The sequence below is a fragment of the Lolium rigidum genome, chromosome 7, assembly GCF_022539505.1.
Source record: "Lolium rigidum isolate FL_2022 chromosome 7, APGP_CSIRO_Lrig_0.1, whole genome shotgun sequence".
Taxonomy (NCBI): Eukaryota; Viridiplantae; Streptophyta; class Magnoliopsida; order Poales; family Poaceae; genus Lolium; species Lolium rigidum.
Genome location: NC_061514.1, coordinates 127,029,085 through 127,050,601, shown reverse-complemented (window position 1 = coordinate 127,050,601; position 21,517 = coordinate 127,029,085). Strand labels below are relative to the sequence as shown.

General features: G+C 42.0%; 2 protein-coding genes across 2 annotated transcripts; one reads left to right on the top strand and one right to left on the bottom strand.

Moving 5' to 3' along the window:
• The first annotated feature begins 556 nt into the window (after positions 1-556).
• LOC124671971 (immune-associated nucleotide-binding protein 9-like) lies at positions 557-4,186 on the top strand. The gene is made up of 5 exons (XM_047208281.1): positions 557-809; positions 1,475-1,749; positions 1,887-2,051; positions 2,141-2,209; positions 3,938-4,186. The coding sequence occupies exons 1-5, from the start codon at positions 557-559 to the stop codon at positions 4,184-4,186; spliced, it is 1,011 nt and encodes a 336-aa protein (XP_047064237.1).
• A 107-nt stretch (positions 4,187-4,293) lies between these two features.
• LOC124676986 (protein NRT1/ PTR FAMILY 4.3-like) lies at positions 4,294-8,616 on the bottom strand. The gene is made up of 5 exons (XM_047212995.1): positions 8,215-8,616; positions 7,905-8,122; positions 6,681-7,118; positions 5,597-5,712; positions 4,294-5,503 (listed from the first exon to the last, which is right to left on the bottom strand). Exons 1-5 carry the CDS (start codon positions 8,318-8,320, stop codon positions 4,636-4,638), a joined length of 1,746 nt encoding a protein of 581 aa, XP_047068951.1. The 5' UTR covers positions 8,321-8,616; the 3' UTR covers positions 4,294-4,635.
• Between the last annotated feature and the right edge of the window lie 12,901 nt (positions 8,617-21,517).

Here is a 21,517-nt window from a genome sequence, read left to right as displayed (position 1 = left end):
GACTTTTGTTTCTTAGTTTTCTTTTCCTTTTTTGGCTGTGTGCATCCGTAGTGCCATTAGGGTGGTGCGTTGTTGCAGAAGCTGGGTGTAATTGGTATATTAATATATTCTATTTATCAAAAAATATTTTTCTACTCCAATAAAAGCAAAGTGGGCGTGATTTGGACCCTGTTAATTCATTTCTCGAGGATACCTAAAAACCTCGGCGTGAAACGAAGCGGCAGCCCAAAAGAAAAGCAGGGACCCCTCGGAATCCTCGAGAGCTCGCGATGTGCATTGATTTTTCTAGCGCCGTTTGGGTCTCTTCTCCCGCATCCGAGTCAATGAACACTCTCTCCCTTCCTACTAATATGCCCTTCAAGCCTGCATTCGGTCCGCTACTTGCGCCGTCTCAAGTACAGGTAGTATTGCTTACCATCCATCTTGATCCGGCAGCTTCATTCCACCGGAAGGTCCCTTGTTATATTCCCTCCATGTATGTTTCTTTTCTCGTTCCGATAGAGTTGAGCTTTCGTTGCTGAGGTGGTGACTTTTCGCTTCTAGGCAGCGATTGATCATGGGCGGAGGGCGGAGACGGCGACGGCGACCGGGCGGTGCTGCCACACCCTGCCCTTCCCATGGCGATGTTACTCTTGCCCTCGTCGGCAAAATTGGCTCTGGCAAGAGTGCCACCGCAAACAGCATCCTCGGGGAAGAAGCGTTTGCATCGAAGCGCTCCTACCGCGGGGTCACCAGGACTTGCCAGAACAGAAGTAAGGCGTTTCAGGAGGGCTCTGCTTTTCGCACGCTGAATGTCATCGACACTCCTGGTGGGAATTCTTAGTCATAATATGTGTTAGTTTCCTTCTCTATTTTACTTTTTATTGTATGATAATGAAGTAAAGACTGACATGTGCATCGCTCTTCTGAAAAGTTATATGTTCCAAGCAGCTAATGTTTTCTGTCAAGCTGTATGATCTGTAAAAAGGTTGCAACCGTGTGATTGATTAAAAACCTGTAGTGATTTGTAAGTATCTTTTTGTAATGTGACCATGCATAAAAGACTTGGAGTTGTTGTAGAACATATTATATGCTAGATGGATTTACTAGTTCATTTTTTACCTGAGAAAAAACAATATTGATCCTGAATTTCTATTAACAAGAAACCTGAAAAAGAGCCCCAATGTACACTAGCTGAACAGATGTGAGTTCTTTTTTCCCCTTGTGTTATCCTCCGTAGTCAATTTCTGATTCTAGTTCAAGTTATGATGCTACTTTGGTATCTTCTGTGTAAGATATGGCTGACATTCACAGCAAAGATACCACAACGGCATAGCAAATATGTCATTACTATATGATTTCATATCCCTCGTGGTAGGATAGCAACCGCTCCTTGATTAATTTTTTGGTGACTCTTTAATTACAAGTTCGAAAAGGCACATCAGCTCATGCATTCCGCAAGTAATTATTAACTACTGTGCGCTTTCCTTGATAGGCTTCTTCGATATGGAATCCACTGCTGAAGATATTCAGAGGGAGATAGCTAAGTGTATGGACAAGGCAAAGGATGGAATACACGCAATACTTCTGGTTTTTTCAGCTGCATCCCGGTTGTCTTGTGAAGATGAACATACAATTGAGTCGATTAAACTGTTTTTTGGTGATAAAATACTTGATCACGCAATATTAGTTTTTACACATGGAGATGAAGTAGGAGGGATGATCGGTTGGAAAGAAATGTTATCTGATAGTGCCACATCATATCTTCAGGTCAAATTCATATATTTCCGTTGTTACTGAAGTGTTTCCATTTGAATTTAATGGGATCATATCCTGAAAAAACTGTGTTATTACGAATCAGACGAGATCTGATTAAGTGTTGCTTACATGACCATGCTCTTTTTCAGGAAATGTTAAAGTTATTTGAAAATAGAGTTGTTCTCTTTGACAACAAGACCAGTGACGCTGAGCTCTGCCAGTCACAGATCAACAGTTTGTTTGATGCTCTGGACTTTGTCTTATCAATTAATGATGGGATACCATTTTCCAATGAGATGTTCATGAACATTCAGGTGCTTTTAACTTTTGGTATTATTACCTCTGGCCTCCTGGCTTTCAGTTTTCTCAACTGTGTTATCGACTTATCATTCTATTGGTATAGGAAGCGCATCAAATGTTCAAGTCAAAGACAGAGATAAACAATGAATACCTTATGCACATCACCAAGATGGTAAGATTCTTCCAGTACATCAGGTTAACTAAAGTCTTGCCTACCAAATTCTTAGCTTGGAGCTCATGCACATTTATCCGTAGAACAAAGTTTATGATTTCTGTCTCCATTTATATTGATTAATGAAAGAAACGAGTATCCTCAGCATCATGCGATGCATGTGAATATTTTTTTTTATGATGATTGTACCATATCCAAGGAAAAAAATGTACTCTCTATGATCCATAATAACTGTCGTGGTTTCAGTTCAAATTAGTTCAAGTTTGAACTGAATATACAAAAACAAATGATTCTTCCTACTTGATATATTTTTTTCCTACTGGATATATATAGACTCTAGACCCTCATGTTGCTAGAGTAAAGAATACAATCACAAATTGATCAACAAAAGATTACCCTGCATCTGGTTAGAAAATTGTCATGTTGCAAAAGTGACACTGTTTGTTACCAAATATTTTTATTTAGCAAAACTACCTCTAAGAAGATATCAAGTACATCAAAAAAAATTCTAGGGGAAAACACCTGAATATTGTAATACATTTCTCTAGGGGAAAAGTGAAGCTTGTGACCTGTTGAACATGCTCCTTCCACCTGAATATTGTAATACATTGCTTTAGGGGCAAAGTGAAGCTTGTGATCTGTTGAACATGCTCCTTACACGACTCTAGGACTTAGTGGAACCCTGCTCATAACCGTAATTACCCACAATGGCATTGTTCTTTGGACTAATTTCACGAAGGTACTACCCTCTCTTTTTTTCTGAAAAGGGAAGAAATTCTTTGTCTTTGAGCATTTGCATCTAAATGTTCCAAACACCAATAATACTGTACTAGATGAGGCCACCACAGGTGGAACCAACAACGATTAAGAGAAAGAAAGTGCCAACAGAAACCTATGACACATTGTTTAAAATAGCGGGCTATTTCATTTAGTTGCGACATTTTCATAGGCTACTAAAGGCTATAGATAGGCTATAGCGGGCTAATTCATTTAGGATTTTTTTTTTCAAAAACATGGAAAATTCCAGTCATATGTTACCAAAAAAAAAAGGAAAACTATAAATCAAACATGATTCAAGCCACAACTCATTCAACTATTATAGGCAAACAAGTATTCAACTATTCAAATCACAAGTTTATCGAATCATATTGAAGACAAATTTAGAAAGCAAGAGATAAAAGGAAAAGAGAAGAAAAATTCAGATCAATTGAGGTTTAGCAGCTAAATTAGGGGCTAAATAGTGCTATACTCAGCTATTAGGGGTTTTTCTTATTTAGCCTATAAATGGAATAACCGCGGCGGGAGGTCTCCGAAAGGCTATAGCTACTAGATATTTAAATGTTTGTTGACACTACCTAAGAAAGACATTTAGTCCAAGCTGTGAAGGCCAGACAGGACATGACATACGTGTGTTGATGTTGCCTAATCCACTCCAGTTAGTGAATGTCAGATCAAGCATTTTCACCTTTGAGTACAATTTGTAAACAAAGTGTGTGTTTACACATTAGATGTACTACCTCCAGTTCCAAACATGATTTATGTTGAGAAGTTCACTGGTTATGATCCTTCCATGTGAAACTATGTTTTTAGTGTAAGTATGTTCCATATGTTCTCTTGTCAATATTCTGCTTTGAAGATAAGTCAAAAAATGTCACCCATAAACTACCTATGAACTGCAATTTGGTTTCTATCATTTATATTTAACTATCTAAAAAATACATTTTATAGGTGGAGGAAAAGCTCAACTGCACAACTGAGAGGCTGGAAAAGCAGCTTCAAGAAGAGCAGAAAGCAAGGCAGTATGCGGTGAATATAATGGCAGACCAGATCCGTAGTCTGCAGGTAAACCTAGAGAAGGCTGAAAATGATAGGAAAGTTGCCAAGGAACGCCTTGAGAAGGCTGAACATGAAAGCAGAGTTGTTCGAGAAGAAAATGAGAAATTAAAGAGGGAGCGTGAGCGTTGCATCATTCTGTAGGATGATGAGCATTGGAAAATTTGCTGCACTGACGAACGTCTCAAGTTGCTAACTGGAAACTTTTGTTACTACTTGTGATGGGACACTTTTTATTAAATTGCTTGCTACATTATTGCCGGCCCCCCAAAAATATTTGTGATTTATGCATCTTATATGCATTTTGTTGTCTAAAATATTTGGTTGGACTCGTGTTTCATAATACTCCCTCAGTCCCACCAAAAGTGTCTTAGATTTGTCAAAAGTGATCTAATTGTCCTATATTTTTCTGAGGAGTTGTTTTGCTGAGGAGTTGTTTTGCTGCATAACTAGCATAAGTATACTGTACTTCCTATTCCTTATCAAAGCAGACCTTCTTAACCTAATACCTCTACTATCATCCACCTTTTCTCATGCATTTGTACATATAACTATAGCCATACACAGTTTCAGTCTTGTTATGGTGCAGTTCTTCAGCTGATCTCCTTGCCATTACCCTCTGCTGCAATCTGAGCAGAGGCAGCATCAGAGCCATCCACTCCTGAATTGTACCACTTTGCGCAGAGCAGGTAGCAGAAGAAGTTGATCACGCTGAGCACTGCGAGCATCCAGTAGAAGAGATCCAGCCTGTCCTTGTTGAGGTCGTTGTCGCCCAGCCAGCCGGCGCCGCCGTGCTTGGCCGTGACCCTGTTCACCGTGGTCACGAGCACGGAGCTGAGGTAGAACCCGAACGCGTAGGAGCAGTAGGTGAGCGCCGTGAGGAAGGACTGCATGCCGGCGCAGGCCTGCTTGTAGAAGAACTCGATGAGCCCCACGGCGGTGAACATCTCCGACACGCCGAACACGAGGAACTGCGGCGCGATCCACAGCACGGACATCTGCGTCCCGGACGCCGCGAGGTCCCGGCGCCGGCGCTCGACGGTGGCGGCGGAGACCATGGAGAACGCGACGGTGCAGAGGCCCACGCCGATGCGCTGCAGCGGCGTGATCCCGGACCGCGTGCCAGTGAGCCGCTTCATGAACGGTACGAGGAGGAGCTCGTAGGCCGGGACTAGCACGAGGAGCATGGCGTAGGGGATGGCCTGCAGCGACGCTGGTGGGATTCGGAAGGATCCCCCGAAGATCGCGGTGTCCATGGCGCTGCCCTGCTGCACGGAGAAGGTCTGCAGCTGCGCGAGCACGGTGTTGAACACGATGGTGCAGGCGAAGATGGGCGTCACGGCGAGGAGGGTCTTGGCCTGCTGCACCTCGGCCACCGTGCACAGCCGCCACGGGCTCTCTGGCTTCGTGTTGCTGCCCCCCTGCTGCGCTGCGTCTCTGATGCACGCCTTGTCCAAGAACCTATATAGTTTCAGAGTGTCAGGTATAACAACTCGGATTCAGAGCAATCTGCCGAGGCTGATATGCTGGATTTTGGCCTTGCTCAATGCTCACCTGAATTTGTTGCCATGACTGAAGTTGCCGGCCAGGCGTGCGGGCTCACAAACTCCGGCGTTTGCAGGATTGCTAGGGCAGATTTCCTTCCTCTTGTTAAAGGCAGCGACGAACACCTGCACAATTTATCACAGTCCGCAGCAACTTCGTCAGTGTTACAACAACTTTATCAGTATCAGCAGCAACTGGAAAGAAACTGAAGCAAATGCTATTGCCGTGACAACTGCAATCAATTTTATCATGGTTAGAATTTCTGCGAGTCCATAAGTACATTTCTGTGCCAAAATAGTTTTAACTTAGTTTACAATATCAGCACGAAGAATGACTCAATAATTTACCATTACTTGCTTGTCATCATTGAACCCATGCCAAAATAGTAAAGCAAATGCATATATTGCAAATCAGCACGTGACAACTTACATAGCCCGCAGTCAGTTCTGTCGTTCTGTCCTTATCAATATGATCAAAATCATAGCTGCCTAGAACTGACATCCTAACAGACAGTAACTAATCATAAACTTTTGAAAATGCAACGCAGGCACAACTTGCAGATAGCATATCCGTTCTAGGTATCTGACTAGATCTGATCGGTGATCAAATAGGTAAACTACGTCTACCTATCATATGATCCCAAAATGCAGAACTGTAGAATATGACAAGATGGGCATAGTGCAGCAACCGCTCGGACTGAATGATGACAAAAAGAAATCAGCCTACTATTTCAAGAATATCTAATCTAATCATACGGTACAAGAGGGCTATAACAATATGATCAGATCAATGATCATGACAAAAGTTCTTGCATACGGGAGTATCTTGGAAATCTATGGAATGGACTTGTGTAGCACAAGGAGATGTTTAACATACTGACATACAGCAAGTTGCCACTAGCACAACACTCCAAAGTCCAAACTATGCCCAATTTCTTTGTTTAAGAGATCAACCATCTCCAATTTTAGAATGAATTAAGTTAGTCAGGATGCAGGGTAACCTCCCTGAGTACTGTTAGCTAAGTAAAAAGACAATACCAAGTGTACATGTTTTCAAACCAGTGTGTTTTAATTACTCGTGTAAGATTTCTTACCCTCGCAATAGGCGTGAAGATGCTGCCCTGAGGAGGCTTGTTCCGGTAGAAGGCCGCACCGGAGACCAGGCTGATGAGCCCGGCGGCCATGGCAGCGGCAGAGATACCGAAGCCGACGTCCATCCCAGAGTGCGTCTGCACCCAGACCAGCGCCGTGAGAGCGATGAGCTCGCCGAGGCAGAAGCTGAAGTAGGCCGAGTTGAAGTAGGTAGAGAGCCTCTTGGAATTGTCTGCCCCGCCGGCGAACTGGTCGGCGCCGTGCGCGATCATGTTGGGCTTGAGGCAGCCGCTGCCGAGCGCCACCAGGTAGAGCGCGACGAAGAAGATGCTGGACTTGAAGCCCTTGGCCTGCTCGCAGCTGCCGTCCATGGACGCCATGTTGCACGGCGGCGGCTTCAGCTGCGGCAGGTGCGCTTGCACTGACAGCAGTATGAAGCCCTGAAGAAAACACAGAACGATGATACTGGTAAGCATCCATTGCAAATCAAAAAGGTCTGAACTTGCAAAAGCATATGTTTCCGATTAAACTGTGGCTGGTTTCTTTGATTCCATCATTCCATTAATGCAGGGTTTTAAGGTAAATTGCAAAAGTTGTATGCTAATACAAGTACTACCCTACTTGGAAAGAAAGGAGCGCCTACGACGGATAGTTAGTGCTAAGTAGGCGAGTAACACTAGCACCACTTTCTGTGGACAAGTTGTTTTCAGGCAAGTCCCAACAACAACAAAATTCCTTTTGGCATGTCTAGTTCAACTCGCTTTCTTTCAAATAAAACAAATAATTAGCGCCGTTAGCCGCGTGTAGCACCGGGTGACCACGCCATGCTGCGTTGAATTCAACCTGTCCAAATTAAAACACCTTTTTTGAAACCAGGAGCAACATATCTGGTCCGTGCATGGTGATTGGCGATGAGGCCAATTCATTATCCATCCAAGTTCATCTCCCTTTCCGTGAAAACAACAGTCAAAACCACAAAGGAAAAACACTCTGGCACGCTCCGTATTCCTCCTGGAACACACAGGCAGGTGTCCGATTGGTCATTACTCACTACTGCTAGCTGCTCGTTGTCAAGTATGAGTAAAAGATTTTTTCCCCCCCGAGAAGCAAAGCTCCCAGTCTGTGCGTCAATTTTATTGATGAGACTGAAAGATAATGATCTAAGAAGCCAGACGAATGCAGGATTACTGAAGATAGGTTAAGCTAGATTTGGTGGAGAGGAGTACCGAGAGCTCGACGAAGCCGAAGGTGAGCATGGTCCAGAAGCATCCGAGGTAGGAGTCAGAGAGGAAGCCACCGATGAGGGAGAGGAGGAAGATGGTGCCCACGAAGTTGGTGACCACGTTGGCCGCCTCCGACAGCGGGAAGTGCATCTCCCCGAACACGTAGGTGATGAGGTTGTTCCCCACCGCCGCGATCGCCATGATCTCGAACGCCTGGATCCCTGCAAGCGCACATCCGTTCCACGCTTCAGCTTACAAGCCATGGACATTGCTACATAGCTCGTCCGTAGTTGATTAAGTAGGACGTACGTACCTAGGACGAAGACGGCGGCCCGCATGCCGCCGTGCCGGCCAGGCGCGCAGGGGCGGCCCCGCCAGTCGACGGAGACCTCCTGCGCGGCGGAGCTCTCCACATCCATGCTTCCCTGACTTTGCTTTCTAGGGGGTCAACCCGATTAGGTAGTAGCACTCGTAGGAATGGCAAGCTCAGCTCAGCTCAGCTGCGTTGGTAAATGGCAAGTTGGTGGTGGAGGCTTTATTTATAGGCGCCGCACGGCGATGACCCTGCCCTTGTGAATGGATGCGGAAAGAGGCAGGTAGTGCGGCCGGGCCCTGCCCCCTGCTCGCGTCGGAATTTCGAGGTCGATATCGATCCATAGTGGCAGCGCAGTGCCGATGTGCAGTGCCATTCTCGGCCGTGTGAGGCTGAGTGAGTTGGGAGGGTGGAAAGGTGTGTGCACATGCATGAAATAGGCAGGGAAGAAGTTGTGGATATGCATGGATTGCCTTGGTCAAACTGTTGGGCAGCTCGATCGACCTTTGGTTCTTGCAATCAGGTTCCGTGTCAACCAAATATATGTTGTTTTTAAGCTCCGAATTGACTGAAGCAGAAACTTTCAGATAGATAAAGAGGACCTGTTATCTGACCAAAGTTTTGACAGTCATTGGTGATTTCTTCCTTAGAGTGAAAACCACAGCCACTCGAGACAAGATAAACTGCTTGACCCCTTAAAATACAGCAGAATGTGTGCCTACTTGTCCTCATTTCAGGCGCAAGACAGCGACACGGTACTACCACACCCATGCAAGAATTGGTTCCCAAGATAATATTGTTCTTGGGAGAGCTGAGGCAGGTACCCTAGCTACGTTACGTACCCAGAACCAAGAATGTCAATGGAGGGAGGACCATTCCGTGCAATTGCAACACCACATTCCTACTAGCAGAGACAAACCGGATGCCAATTATGAACGACGTGAATGATTCGTATTGGAGGTATCTACTAATAGATTTTGGTACACAAGTTGCATGCTAAGCCACACATAGATCGACCAAGTAGGAGTACTCCCCATCCCCCATGATTCTTTGCGTGCTGTTCCAAAAGACGGCAGCGCAAATCTGCTGCTGCTGAAAAGCTCCCATGCTTTTGTTTTCCCTAGCCCAACAGAGATCACAAGGCATAGATTCGACAGGCACATGCTTTGATCCAGTGACACCCGTTCAAATCTAGGCTTGTTTTTTTTTTTTGAACATAAATCTAGGCTTGTTAAGAATGATGTTGAGCAGCAAAGGAGTGAAACATGTGGTGCCTAACTTGTCGGTTGAAAATGTTCCATAGTTGGAATTTTGTTTATCATTCAAATGATTGTATCATGATCTATTTATTCGGCTGAGTTCAATTGCAACAAATTATAAGAATAAAGAAGAATTACTGCATTTCGTAGCTTATCATTTATTTTTTTATTTAATCTTTTTTATTTAGTTTTATCTAGTTATCGATAGTATACACCAGCCCGAACTAGAATCTGAACGCCTTCCATAGCTCAAAGTTCACAAGCCACGGCTAGTTCAGGACTCCATTTGCAAGCTGCTCCGATAATTTCATTAATACACTAAACAAACAGTGTGGGCATAGAGAAGTGTCAGTGGGTACCTAACACGCACAATCTTCTGAAATAGAAATATCCAGGCATTATCTCAGGAAAAACACACACGCGCTTCTCGGTACCAGCAACCAGCTTGGCTAGCTGTATGCAACGATGCCAGAACGACGACGATGGATAGGCCAAAAAGAGCTCATCGCGGCGATCTCCCGACTTGTCTCGATCTTGCCAGAAAAGAAGAAACCAAATCTTCAGAAAGAAGGCGATCCGGCAGGTGATGGAGTGAATCATCATCGATCGATCGCCGGGTGAGGGGCCGGCCGGCTCGCCGTGGCTAATGATGGATAAGGGGAGATCGGCCGGAGACGAGATTATTTTATCTGATGCGGCGTTGTATGCTGGAAAGTGCGATGCCTTTGGGGAACGGAGCACAGCTAATGCGTGAGGTGAGGTGATCCAACCTTTGTGTTTTGGCCATTGGAGCCCGGACACTGTGGCTTGTTTCTGGGCATGCTTTTGGGGCTTCAGTGCACCGATTCCTACTGTTGGATAGGTGCCTGGGCATCTGCCTCTGTTCATATGCTTCAGTTGTTGAGCAGCCATTGGTGTACCCGTACAGTTCCTGGCCCAACTGCTTGATATACACGTTAGGAATCAAAGAGCACCTGGCCAAGAACAGCAAAAAGGTTTTAGTTTGTAAAGAAAACATTGTTTTCTCTCAAAACGGGGCACACGGGCGGCCTTTTTATTGCAAAGTTGTTATTCAGGTATTACAAGTTATGGATCACATAAATTGGATACTACAAAAATGAACTAGCGAAAATTATCGCAAACAGTTGCACCCAGTATCCGTAGACTTCCATTTGTCCATGATGATAAGGTAGGACCGCAAAGTGATCCAATGAATGGTCTTATGGATAACCTGTGGGAAATAAGCAACTCTGATATATTGTTAGGACATCTATAATGGGTGATGTCAGCATTCTCTTAGCATTGCCACATTAGATTTTTGCTTAGTTAGAGGAGCGAGAAATAAGAAGAGAAGGTTGTCTTCCCTTAGCTGAGAGTTAATCCCTTAGAAAATAAGAGAAGACTGATTTTGCATTGTACCATATATCTTTCCTTAGCAAATTAATTTCTTAACAAAAATTAATTAATCTACATTGATTGCTAGTGAAGACGATAAGAGATAATTATTTTATAATTTATGTCTATTGCTTTCTCTAAATGACATGAAGGGATAAGGGAAGGCACTTCTTCTCTGCCATTATACATGCTCTTAAAAACGTCAACATACGTACAAATCTAGATAGCCTGAGGTAAAGTTGAAACTCTCACAAAGTTGAGCACTTGTTGTTATGCTAATCACATTTAAATGATTTCCAAATATATTTATGATATTAGTTGGTGGCCGTAAATTATAAGTGTTATGGACAATCTGCCATACAAGGCGAGGGAAAACACATGAGAGAAATAAATGTTGAATTGCTTTATTGCTGCCACAAATACATTTTTTTTTCATTTTCCCCTTAATAGGTTGTCCTTAGTAAGCAAAACATTTCTATAAGGAACCGTATAAATATCTTTATCTTTTGTTGTATTTTACGGAGAATCCTGCTAGTGGGCCCATATCGGTCTCCATGCATAGATTTTACTGAAAAGATGCATGAGGTTTCCATTTAAAAGCATAAGGTTCATCAAAATGATGTACCATCATTATTCGTTGGGCTAAGTGTAACCATATTGTCCATTAAGTCCCCGTCAGAAATCAATGTTTGGTGGAACCTCTAGGAAATTACAACCTATGGGTCTTATATGATCGTAAAATAGGTTATCTAATATGTACTAAAATATTTAACCATTGATTTAGTAAGTTGATAAATTACGACTAATAGTTATGATATACTTAAAGCAATATACTGAAAAAATAGGGACGTAGGCTAGAAGTCCCCATAAAAACAAATTACCGGACCATCCATATAGAAATTGATAAATTACAACTGATAGTTTTCTGAAGATGCATTGACCACTAGAGTTAATGAAAATTACTTGCCTATGCCACCATGTATAAAATGTCTATTATTTTTAAACCTAAAACAGTTCTCTTTTATTGTTTTTATCTTGTCATCCTCGATCGAATAGGCATCTAACTTTCCTCCACTGTTGGATCGAGCAGTGTTGAATTACTAAAAAAATATAACACATGGAAGCTATTCATTAAGAACATTGTCCAATGACAATATCAGAGCGTTCATGCACCATGATCCATAGGAACGGGAACGGCGAATCTCGATAACACTCATCAGTTACCTGTTAGCAAAAATTTGACTAGAGGAAGATCACGGGAGAGTAGGAACCCGAGATTAGAGTGATTGGTAGGGAGACTTTAAGGCGTGAGAAGAAAGATGAAGAAGATGCAAGAGGAGGGGCGGACTCAGAGAAGGTCGTAGAAAGTGAATCTAGTGTCCTCTCCAATGGGTTTTCGATTATTGGTTACAACACAATTAAGATATTGTCTATTCTATCTAGTACTTACGAGCACACAATCACAAAATGGTTGGTGTACCAGTAAAATAACACCACAAAAAGTACTTAAGCATCATAGGCCAATCTACATCAACATACCAAGTGGAAGGCCAACGATGAAGCATCACTATATGATGAACTCATGGGATAAAATCACTTGCTTTGAGACAAGACCCACTTGACACTCCTTGAGGTATATCTGCTGCAACAAAGGTATCTCTAAAACTTACAATCGATGAGGTACTCACAAGTGCAACCATATGATCGATTCAAGCAACTCAACCTGCGCGTGTGAGAACCATCTGATGGAGCAATGATGTCGTTGAGACATCGCCACATGGAGTATTCAAGGCGCAACCATCTCTTTGATGCAAGCACTCCAACTAGTGTCCTCGAAAAAATTCCAATGTAACAATGATATGGTAAATACAACCATTTAAGAAACCATTTAAGAGGAGCTCACAAGCGCAACAATGTGCTTGATTCAAGCAAATAAACTGATGCTTATGAGGACCATCAGTTGTAAAAGCCAAAATAACGTTGAAAACAACACAAAACCTAAAACTCAAAAGCACAACCTTCCGTGGGAGCGGCGATTTGGCTCCCGGGAGCATTTGCTCCCGGTTTTTTTAAAAAAATAGAAAAAATCGAAAACTTATCAAAAAATTATGAAAAAAATCATGCACGTACCTGATCATGGCACGCACCAACGTGTAAAATGTCGTTGCAAAATGTCATCGTATGCGCCCTGGACAAAAATGACAAATTTCTGACATGAAATGAGATCCAAAAATTTGAATCTCAGATCTGGAAATTTGTCATTTTTGCCCAGGACGCATACGATGACATTTCGCAGCAAAATTTCACAAGGTGGTACGTGCCATGGTCAGGAACGTGCATGATTTTTTTCGGAATTTTTTGAAAAGTTTTGAAAAACAAAATTTGCTCCCCAAAAATCCGGGAGCAAATGCTCGCGGGAGCCAAGACGAATTTCCGAACCTTCTGTTTGATATACAAGAAACTCAATGGTGTTCTATCCTTAATGACATTGAAGTCACCAGTCAATGTAGAACTCAAAAGTCCGACTATTCTCTTGATACAAGCAACTCAATGGCGATGATGAGGTCTATTTGTTGTATCAACATGCAATAGAAAACAACAATTAGCGAAGATCTCAAGACGCACCTATGTGTTTGATGCAAGCAATTCAACTAGTGTTCTTGTATGCTATCTATTGTAGGACTGACAAGATGAAGACAACAATCAACGAAGATCTCAAGACACAACTATTTTCTAGATCGAAGCGATTCAACTGACACCCTTGTGATCTATATGACGTAGCAACGATAATACGAACACAACAATCAATGAACACACAACAATCAATGAATGACTCAAGGTGCATCCTCTTGACAACACAAGAACTCAACAGAACGCCCTTGATGATTATCTGTTGTGGTGATAATGAAGCTGAAGAACTAGATGCAAAGGCTACCTACATAAGGAGTGCCTCAGCGCACATGATGAACCATCAGGGTTGAAAAGTAGTACCGTTTAACACATGAAGGATCGAGTACATACTTGAAGAAACAAGAGGATCCAACGTACCAACAGACTTGGAGCCGAGTTATGAAGATGTAGTCTTATTTTATAGCTTTGAGTGATAAGAACAATCGTACTATCAATTTTGATCTTTAAGGCATCATCTAAAATTTGTTGTGCGTGCTTATTTAAGCACATACCATATACATAATATACCTAAATCCCCAAAAATCATCTTTGAAGGTATCAGTCTGAGCTGAATATCTTGAGACCCTAGTTTGAACACATGGTTGAATCACGGCCACGTACTGAAGTAAATCAGTGTTGATATTATTGCCTCGTGTTGTGAAAAGTTGACACCCAAGAGTTATAAAACATGGTTGTTACAGAGTTCTAGATGATTGAATCATAGTTGCATCTTCATCAGAGAGGACAACCTCCACGCAGAGGATAACCTTGGATATCAGAACTAGATATTACACGACAGTTACACATTCTTGGTACACAAGAATTTTATACAATAACTATCAATGACTAGATCCTTACATCAACCTATAAATAGAGTCTTACCTCCCACGGACAAGGTTGGTGGAACTGGAACAAAATTCCAAGGATCCTTGTGATCTGCATATCTACTTCATCCCCTCATATCTCTCATATATCGAATCATATACATAGAGATAATGATGATTTGTGTTTAGCTGAGCATCAAACACGAGGAGGCTGCAACCAAGAAGATCAAACTTGTTATTCTTGGAGATTCGACATCTCCTAGAAGTTAGGTGTCAATCGTCGAGCATCGAATGTGTGGACTTTCCGAAGTTCCGCTGAGAATCCAAGGTGTAGATGTTCCACAAATAGGTCTAGAGATCACCTAGAGAAGATCTCCCCCCATTGAACAGGTGTGGGGACCCCAAACTAGTTTTCCAAAATACAGGTTATGCATCCAACCGGGATCCCATGATCAAAGTGTCAGTGAACATAACCGAACTGATATCCAAGTTTACACCAACTACATTGCCTAATTTAAATTCATATAAACATGTCCAACATGTCCAAGTGATAACCCCCAAGTGCATGGGTATCACCGTAGTACAATTCGATAAGTATTTGAGTGTCGAACCCACGAGAAGTTGAAGGTAAATATATATTCTCTAAAGCCCTATGACCCACTTACATGGCCTTCTATGCAAAGATAGAGACTATAGTGTGTGTGTGTGTGGTTGTTTTAGGTACTAACTAAAAAATTGTAAAGTATTGAAAATAATCGTAGGAAGTAAAACTAGTGCAAGTAAAGTAAAGTCTGTGAGGTGAAGTGGATTAAGGTGAAGTAACTCAAGGGAGTAAGTGTTCAGGAAAATTGCTATTTCATTTGTGTGGTTGTCACAATTAGTGAAGCTTAGTATAGTCTTTTTAGTGTTTCTTCTAAGGAGGAGCCATGAATAGTTGTAGTCATATACATGAGCAAATACACCCCTAGTGACTGATACCAAGGCCAATTAAGAGCAAACAAGGGAATTATTAAGACATAAAGTCCAACCACCACATTTAGATCTAAGGACCCATGATAATATCTTTGTTGATTAACCATGAATTAATACAACATGTATCTCTATGACTTAGGATTCGGTTTCTGTCAAACTCCGGCTATCCCTCATCCTATCAACATGCAATGGTGACAACCTTGTGCATCCCCAAACATATGTGTTCACTCATATATTAGTACAACAAGATCATCATAGAAGATAACATATACTTTTATGCAACCAACAACAAATTATATCACAATTACCATAAACAAATCACTACTGAAACGAAGACACAGAGACACAATAGATCATGGGAAAACAATAGACTGCATCTCACATTATTTTTGCCAAGAGATTAAAGTAGGGAGATGATGAAGAGGTGCCATATATGGTGATGCAGAGGTGCAGCCCTAAGGTGAAGATGGCGATGACGATCCCCATGGCGGCGGCTCCTGGAGGGGCGACGTCCTTAGGGAGCAGCAGCCCCTTGCCCCTTCTTCACTTTGGACTTGGTTCTGGTGTGGAGGCGATTATCCTCCTCCTTGGCGGCTGGCAACGAGGAGGATTTTCTTCACAATGGATGCGCCGCTCCTAAAGTAGGGTTTCCCCTCAATATATAGAGGTGGAGATGCAATCTTGGTCATAGGATAGATGCTCTTTGATTCAAGGGCTTTTGGGCACCTCTAGAACCTTCCTAAAACTCCCTTCTGTTCTTTATGAGCCCATAAATTTGTGGCTTGGCCGAATCTCAGGTATGGAAAGAGTTTGAGTCAACCACGCCACAAATTTTCGCGTCTCGAAACTGCATGTGTATCCTTCAGTAAAACGGGTCCAGATTTTGCATAAAAACTCCGTTTGAGGTGTTCTTTACTTCAAACGGAAGGTATGAAAATTCTACACAACTTTCCTTTCTAGCATAGGCTACCTTCGTACTTTCTGGGAGATTTTTAAAAAGTATTCTGGATGAACAGATTCCAGAAAACTCCGGATTTCGCTATAATAAGGGATTTCCTTCTATATTTATGTTTTTCCTACACAATAAAGTGTAAAACAAGGTGTTTGTGCAGTTTTGCAACTATTAGTAGGTTAGTCCCAATAAATAAAATAAAATTGCAAGATAATAAAGATTTTAGAACAAACTATAAAATTCATGTATGCATTTTACATGCATCACTAAGTTATACATAATGCCTCGTTAGGCGAAACACCAAATTGAAATGGCAGCGGAAAAAAAAGCACGTCCATCCAAAGCCATCATGCCTTAAGCCTTGCGACCTATACCCATCCGCCACACGCTCTCGTAGGAGGCATCAAGATTTAAATGCCTCAGTACATTAACATACAATAGATTATTTAGTACCGTTGATGACTACAATACCACAGATCGTGTGTAGCTAGTTTTCAAAAGTAAGAGTATCGAATCTATAGTGGAGCTGATTGATAATGGTTTTATTTCTTCAGTAAATTATATTTAACAGTTATTCTTAATTCAAGGCAAGGTAAACAAAGTGATTGTAAAGAGACAATAAAGTACTGGTAAATAAAAATGTAAAGAGAAACGGGATAGTGCTAATGCTATGACGTGCTTGAAATTCAGTGGGGGTAAAGAATTCTCGGGTATTAATAGATTTACCACTAGCATGTGTACTATATTTATTAGGATTTAATATGTTTACTCTTACATGTGTGTGAATTGAGGAGAGGCCTGAATAAAGGTGCTCCCAGAAGCAATGTTCCACAGCCCTCATAACCACTACCTTTCTCCCATCGCGTGCCGCACACGTCCAATAATTAAGGGTCTCCTCGTGGCTATGGTCATAGGATATTGAACCTCGTACTCCTTGTTAAGACAAGATTGAAAGATGCGACAGATTGTTGTCACTTTGAGCCCCACGTACCTCCAGCCACACTTAACGATAATTCCCTTCGAAGTCCCTAATGGCAAACATTGTCTGGTGCACAACATACAACATCATCGAACAAAAGCAGCACTTTAAATTATGGAAACTAAACAACATAAATCTTTCTCATTCATGGCACCCACAACTAATTGAGGTTACAATGGACGGTCCAATAATTAATGCCTCATTTCCCGTAGTACGGCATAAAAGAGTTTCACTCTTGGCACCTACGACAACACAATTTTGTGCCGTTATCAACTACATCACGGTGTAAAATTGGCCGCCGGCCTTGATAGCTGCTGAGAAATAACAGTTGTCGGTCAAAAACATTTTGTAGGTACTTTTTTGCTTCGCATCCAAAAAATTCCGCCGGGTAAGGGTTTTTTTATAGTGCATGCATTTCTCGATCGGATAACTCCAGGGGCCTAGAGGTATCTTGATGTGGGCATTACCCTTCTGGTACACCCGACATTAGTCTACCTCCCTTTGCCCAACTAGGGTCCCCTGAAGATTGTCCAAGACCAAGGGGGCCCATACGTCGGTTGCAACGAAGGATACCTACCAGGAGACAAATTCTTGATGAACAAGGCAAGAAGGCATCGATAAAGGAAAGATTAGATCTCAATGTAACCTAGTCGAGTTCGGACAGGAATCTCGGGACCTGGCCTGCTATATAAGGGCCAGGAGAGGGCCTGCCGAATGACAAAACCATGATACACGAAACCACCGCAACTTAGTACACAAACCCTAAAATCCTTGCCTCCCGGCGAGTCGATCATAGTAGTCTATCGGCTACCCCATTGTAACCTGTTTTACTCGATAAATCAAGATCAGACAAGCATGAAGTAAGGGTTTTACTTCATCGAGGACCCCGAACCTAGGTAAATATCTCTCCCCGTTTGTTTGGTATCCGATGTCTCGTGCTAGCCTTCAGAATTCCGTCAACCCTAAGCCGCTCATGGTGGGCATTGCCAAGGAGCTCCCTCGTCAATTGGTGTCGTATGTAGGAATCGAACTTGGGTCTCACGAGCATAGGATCAAGGGACGCACCACTGCGCTGATGCTACTGTTTGTAGTGATGTCATCAAAGTTATAAGCTCCTTTCGATGAAGCATTCAAATAAAAGTAACATCCGAAGGAATTTACAACTTTCGGCTACTCGATTTGAGTCTACGAATGGTTGCAAACATCCATCCCTAGACTCGGGGGCTACTCCCATCGGAAGCGCTGGACGCGCACCCGATAAAAATAGCAAAAGCATTAATAGTAAAAGGGATTCAAAGAAGAACAGACCCGAAGGTTCCAACAAATCCAGGATCGAGGCCGGGACCTTGATTCTGTGTAGGGTAACGTTGTCTTGCCATCGGCAGTTAACCAACATTGATTTATCAAGTAAAGCTGGGCTCGTTACTCTTATCCTTTACGCACGATCAATTGTTCGACTTCACCCGAAGCCTTCGAAGACCCGATATATTAGAAGTATCGGATGATAAAGGAATCTCGAAAAGCATCGACAGCAATATCTTCGAGTAGTACAACTTGAGTCTACGCATGGTTGCAAACACTCATCCCTAGACTCGGGGCTACTGATACGTCTCAAATATATCTATAATTTTTGATGCTCCATTCTTGTTTTACACCAATTCATATATGTTTTGCTTACACTGTGTTGCATTCTTACATGATTTCCGGCACTAACCTATCAACAAGATGCCACGGTGTCAGTTCCCTGTTTTCCGCTGTTTTTGTATTTCAGAAAAGTTGTACAGGAATTATTTTCGGAATTGGACGAAACAAAAGCCGAAGTTAATATTTTACTGAAACGAAGACGAAGTCCAGAGGGGGGTCGAGGAAGTGCCACAGGGCGGCCAAACCACCCCATGGCGCAGCCTATGCCTGGCCCGCGCCAAGGGGGGTGTGGCCCCCTAGGCATCCCACCGACCTAAATCCTCCGCCTATTTATATATCTTCTCGAGAAAACCCTGGATACCCGAGCCTCCATCCACGAAAGTTTCTGTTGCGACCGCCATCGCAGAACCCATCTTGGGGGGTTCTGAAGCTCTTCCCGGCACCCTGACGGAGGGGGAAATCATCGCCGGAGGCATCTACATCGCCATGCCCACCTCCGAAGTGATGCGTGAGTAGTTCATCCCTGGACTATGGGTCCATAGCAGTAGCTAGATGTTTGTCTTCTCCACTTTGTGCTTCATGTAGATCTTGTGAGCTGCCCTACATGATCAAGATCATCTTTATGTAATCCTATATGTTGTGTTTGCTGGGATCCGATGAGTATTGTAGACTATGTTGAGATTGATTATATATTCATGTCATATGTTATTTGTGATCTTGCATGCTCTCCGTTGCTAGTAGAAACTCTGGCCAAGTGGACACTTGTGACTCCAAGAGGGGGTCTTTATGCTCGATAGTAGGTTCATGCCTCTAGTTTTCTGGGAGAGTGAAAATAACTTCTAAGATTGTAGATGTGTTGTTGCTACTAGGGAGAAAACAACAATGTTTTATCCGAGGCTAATTCTATTATTTACTTTACACACATTGCTTAATGCGATAGTCTTTTGCTTACAACTTAATACTGAAAGGATGATAACCTGAAGGTGGATTATTAGTCATAGACGCACTTGGATTATGGTCTATGTATTATGTTGTAATGCCTAATCAAATCTCATAGTAATCATCTTGTCATGTATGGTCGATATTATGTCAATTGCCCAGTTGTAATTTGTTCACCCAACATGCTATTTATTTTTATGGAGAGACACCTCTAGTGAACTGTGGACCCTGATCCTGTTTCCTTTACTGATAACTTCTACCACAATACATGTTCTGTTTACTTTCTGCAAACATCTCTTTCCACTCGATACGTCTAATCCTTTGTGTTCAGCAAACCAGTGATATTGGCAACCTCACTGTAAGTTGCGGCAAAGTACTTTGGTTGTGTTGTGTGCAGGTTCCACGTTGTTGCTGATGTCGGTAGTGTGCACTGCCACTAGTCAGCTAGCAACACCTTCAGAAGTCACACCTTTCTCCTACTGGTCGATTAAACCTTGGTTTCTTACCGAGTGAAAACTTGCTACTGTGCTCATCATACCTTCTTCTTGGGGTTCCCCAACAGTGTGAAGTCGGCGTTACGATGAGCACCATCAATCTCTTTTTCTGGCGTCGTTGCCGGGGAGAAAGAGGATTTCTGCAAGGGGAGTCTCTCATCTCCAATATCTTTACTTTGTTATAGTTTGCTTAGTTTACTTTATTTTTTTTGCTTCATTATATCAAAAACTCAAAAAAATTAGTTTACTTTATAGTTGTCTTTATATAAAAAACACAAAAAATTAGTTTCTTACATAGTTGTTATTTTGTTTCTAGTTCATTATGTTGATTCCTAAGTACGATCTGAAGGACCTATCTGTAGGTAGTGGTTCTATAATTAGGAAAGATAACATTGAAAAATTATTCAATCATGTTAGTAAGCATAAAGATATTGAGGATAAATCTCTGGTAGAACTTGCTCCTGATTATGAAACTGCTGCAGCTTGTATAGTTCAAATGCTGGAGGCTAGATTTTTTAGCCTTAACCCATTTATTTAGCAAATGTTTTATAAACTCCATGGAATTGAGGAGGATGAAAAGAAATATTTAATCTAGAAATTTTGCTTCGAGAATTTAAAGATGTGGTTATAGAAGCTACGAAAGTTTTTTATCGATTTGATACGCTAGGTTCATGTGTAGACATCTTTGGTACACTTGACCAAACCAAAAAATAGTAGAGAAGGTAAAATACCTATACCTTTAAAATTAGTAGCAATGCATGAAGCATGGGAAAAGAATTTTGATTGGATTGTTCCTGAAAATCCATTTGATGAAAGTAGTGCACCCAAAAGTGCAGAGAAAGGGTCTTCTAAGACTCATATTGATAAAATACAAATCTTTGTTGAAAAGACTTCTCGCATTGATCTTAATGCTTCTTCACTTGATAATACTTGATGCTCGCCGCGTAGCTGAAAGACGTTAAAGAAAAGCGCTTATGGGAGACAACCCATGTTTTATTAGTTATTTTTCTTTATGTTGAGTCTTGGAAGTTATTACTACTTTAATGACCTCTACTTATCATTTTTATTTTGTTTTTGTGCCAAGAATAGCCTCTAATAGGAAGAAAGTAATGTTTGGGGAAGTGTTGTCCTGAAAACAGATTTTGTGCTGTTACCATAAAAATTCGTAAAGATAT

Coding starts and splice junctions, on each gene's coding strand:
- LOC124671971 (XM_047208281.1), top strand. CDS start 557: ATGGGCGGAGGGCGGAGACGGCGACGGCGACCGGGCGGTGCTGCCACA. Junction 810..1,474: donor GAATGTCATCGACACTCCTG/GTGGGAATTCTT, acceptor TTTCCTTGATAG/GCTTCTTCGATATGGAATCC. Junction 2,052..2,140: donor AGATGTTCATGAACATTCAG/GTGCTTTTAACT, acceptor CTATTGGTATAG/GAAGCGCATCAAATGTTCAA.
- LOC124676986 (XM_047212995.1), bottom strand. CDS start 8,320: ATGGATGTGGAGAGCTCCGCCGCGCAGGAGGTCTCCGTCGACTGGCGG. Junction 8,123..8,214: donor GGCCGCCGTCTTCGTCCTAG/GTACGTACGTCC, acceptor GTGCGCTTGCAG/GGATCCAGGCGTTCGAGATC. Junction 7,119..7,904: donor TCGGCTTCGTCGAGCTCTCG/GTACTCCTCTCC, acceptor TGTTTTCTTCAG/GGCTTCATACTGCTGTCAGT.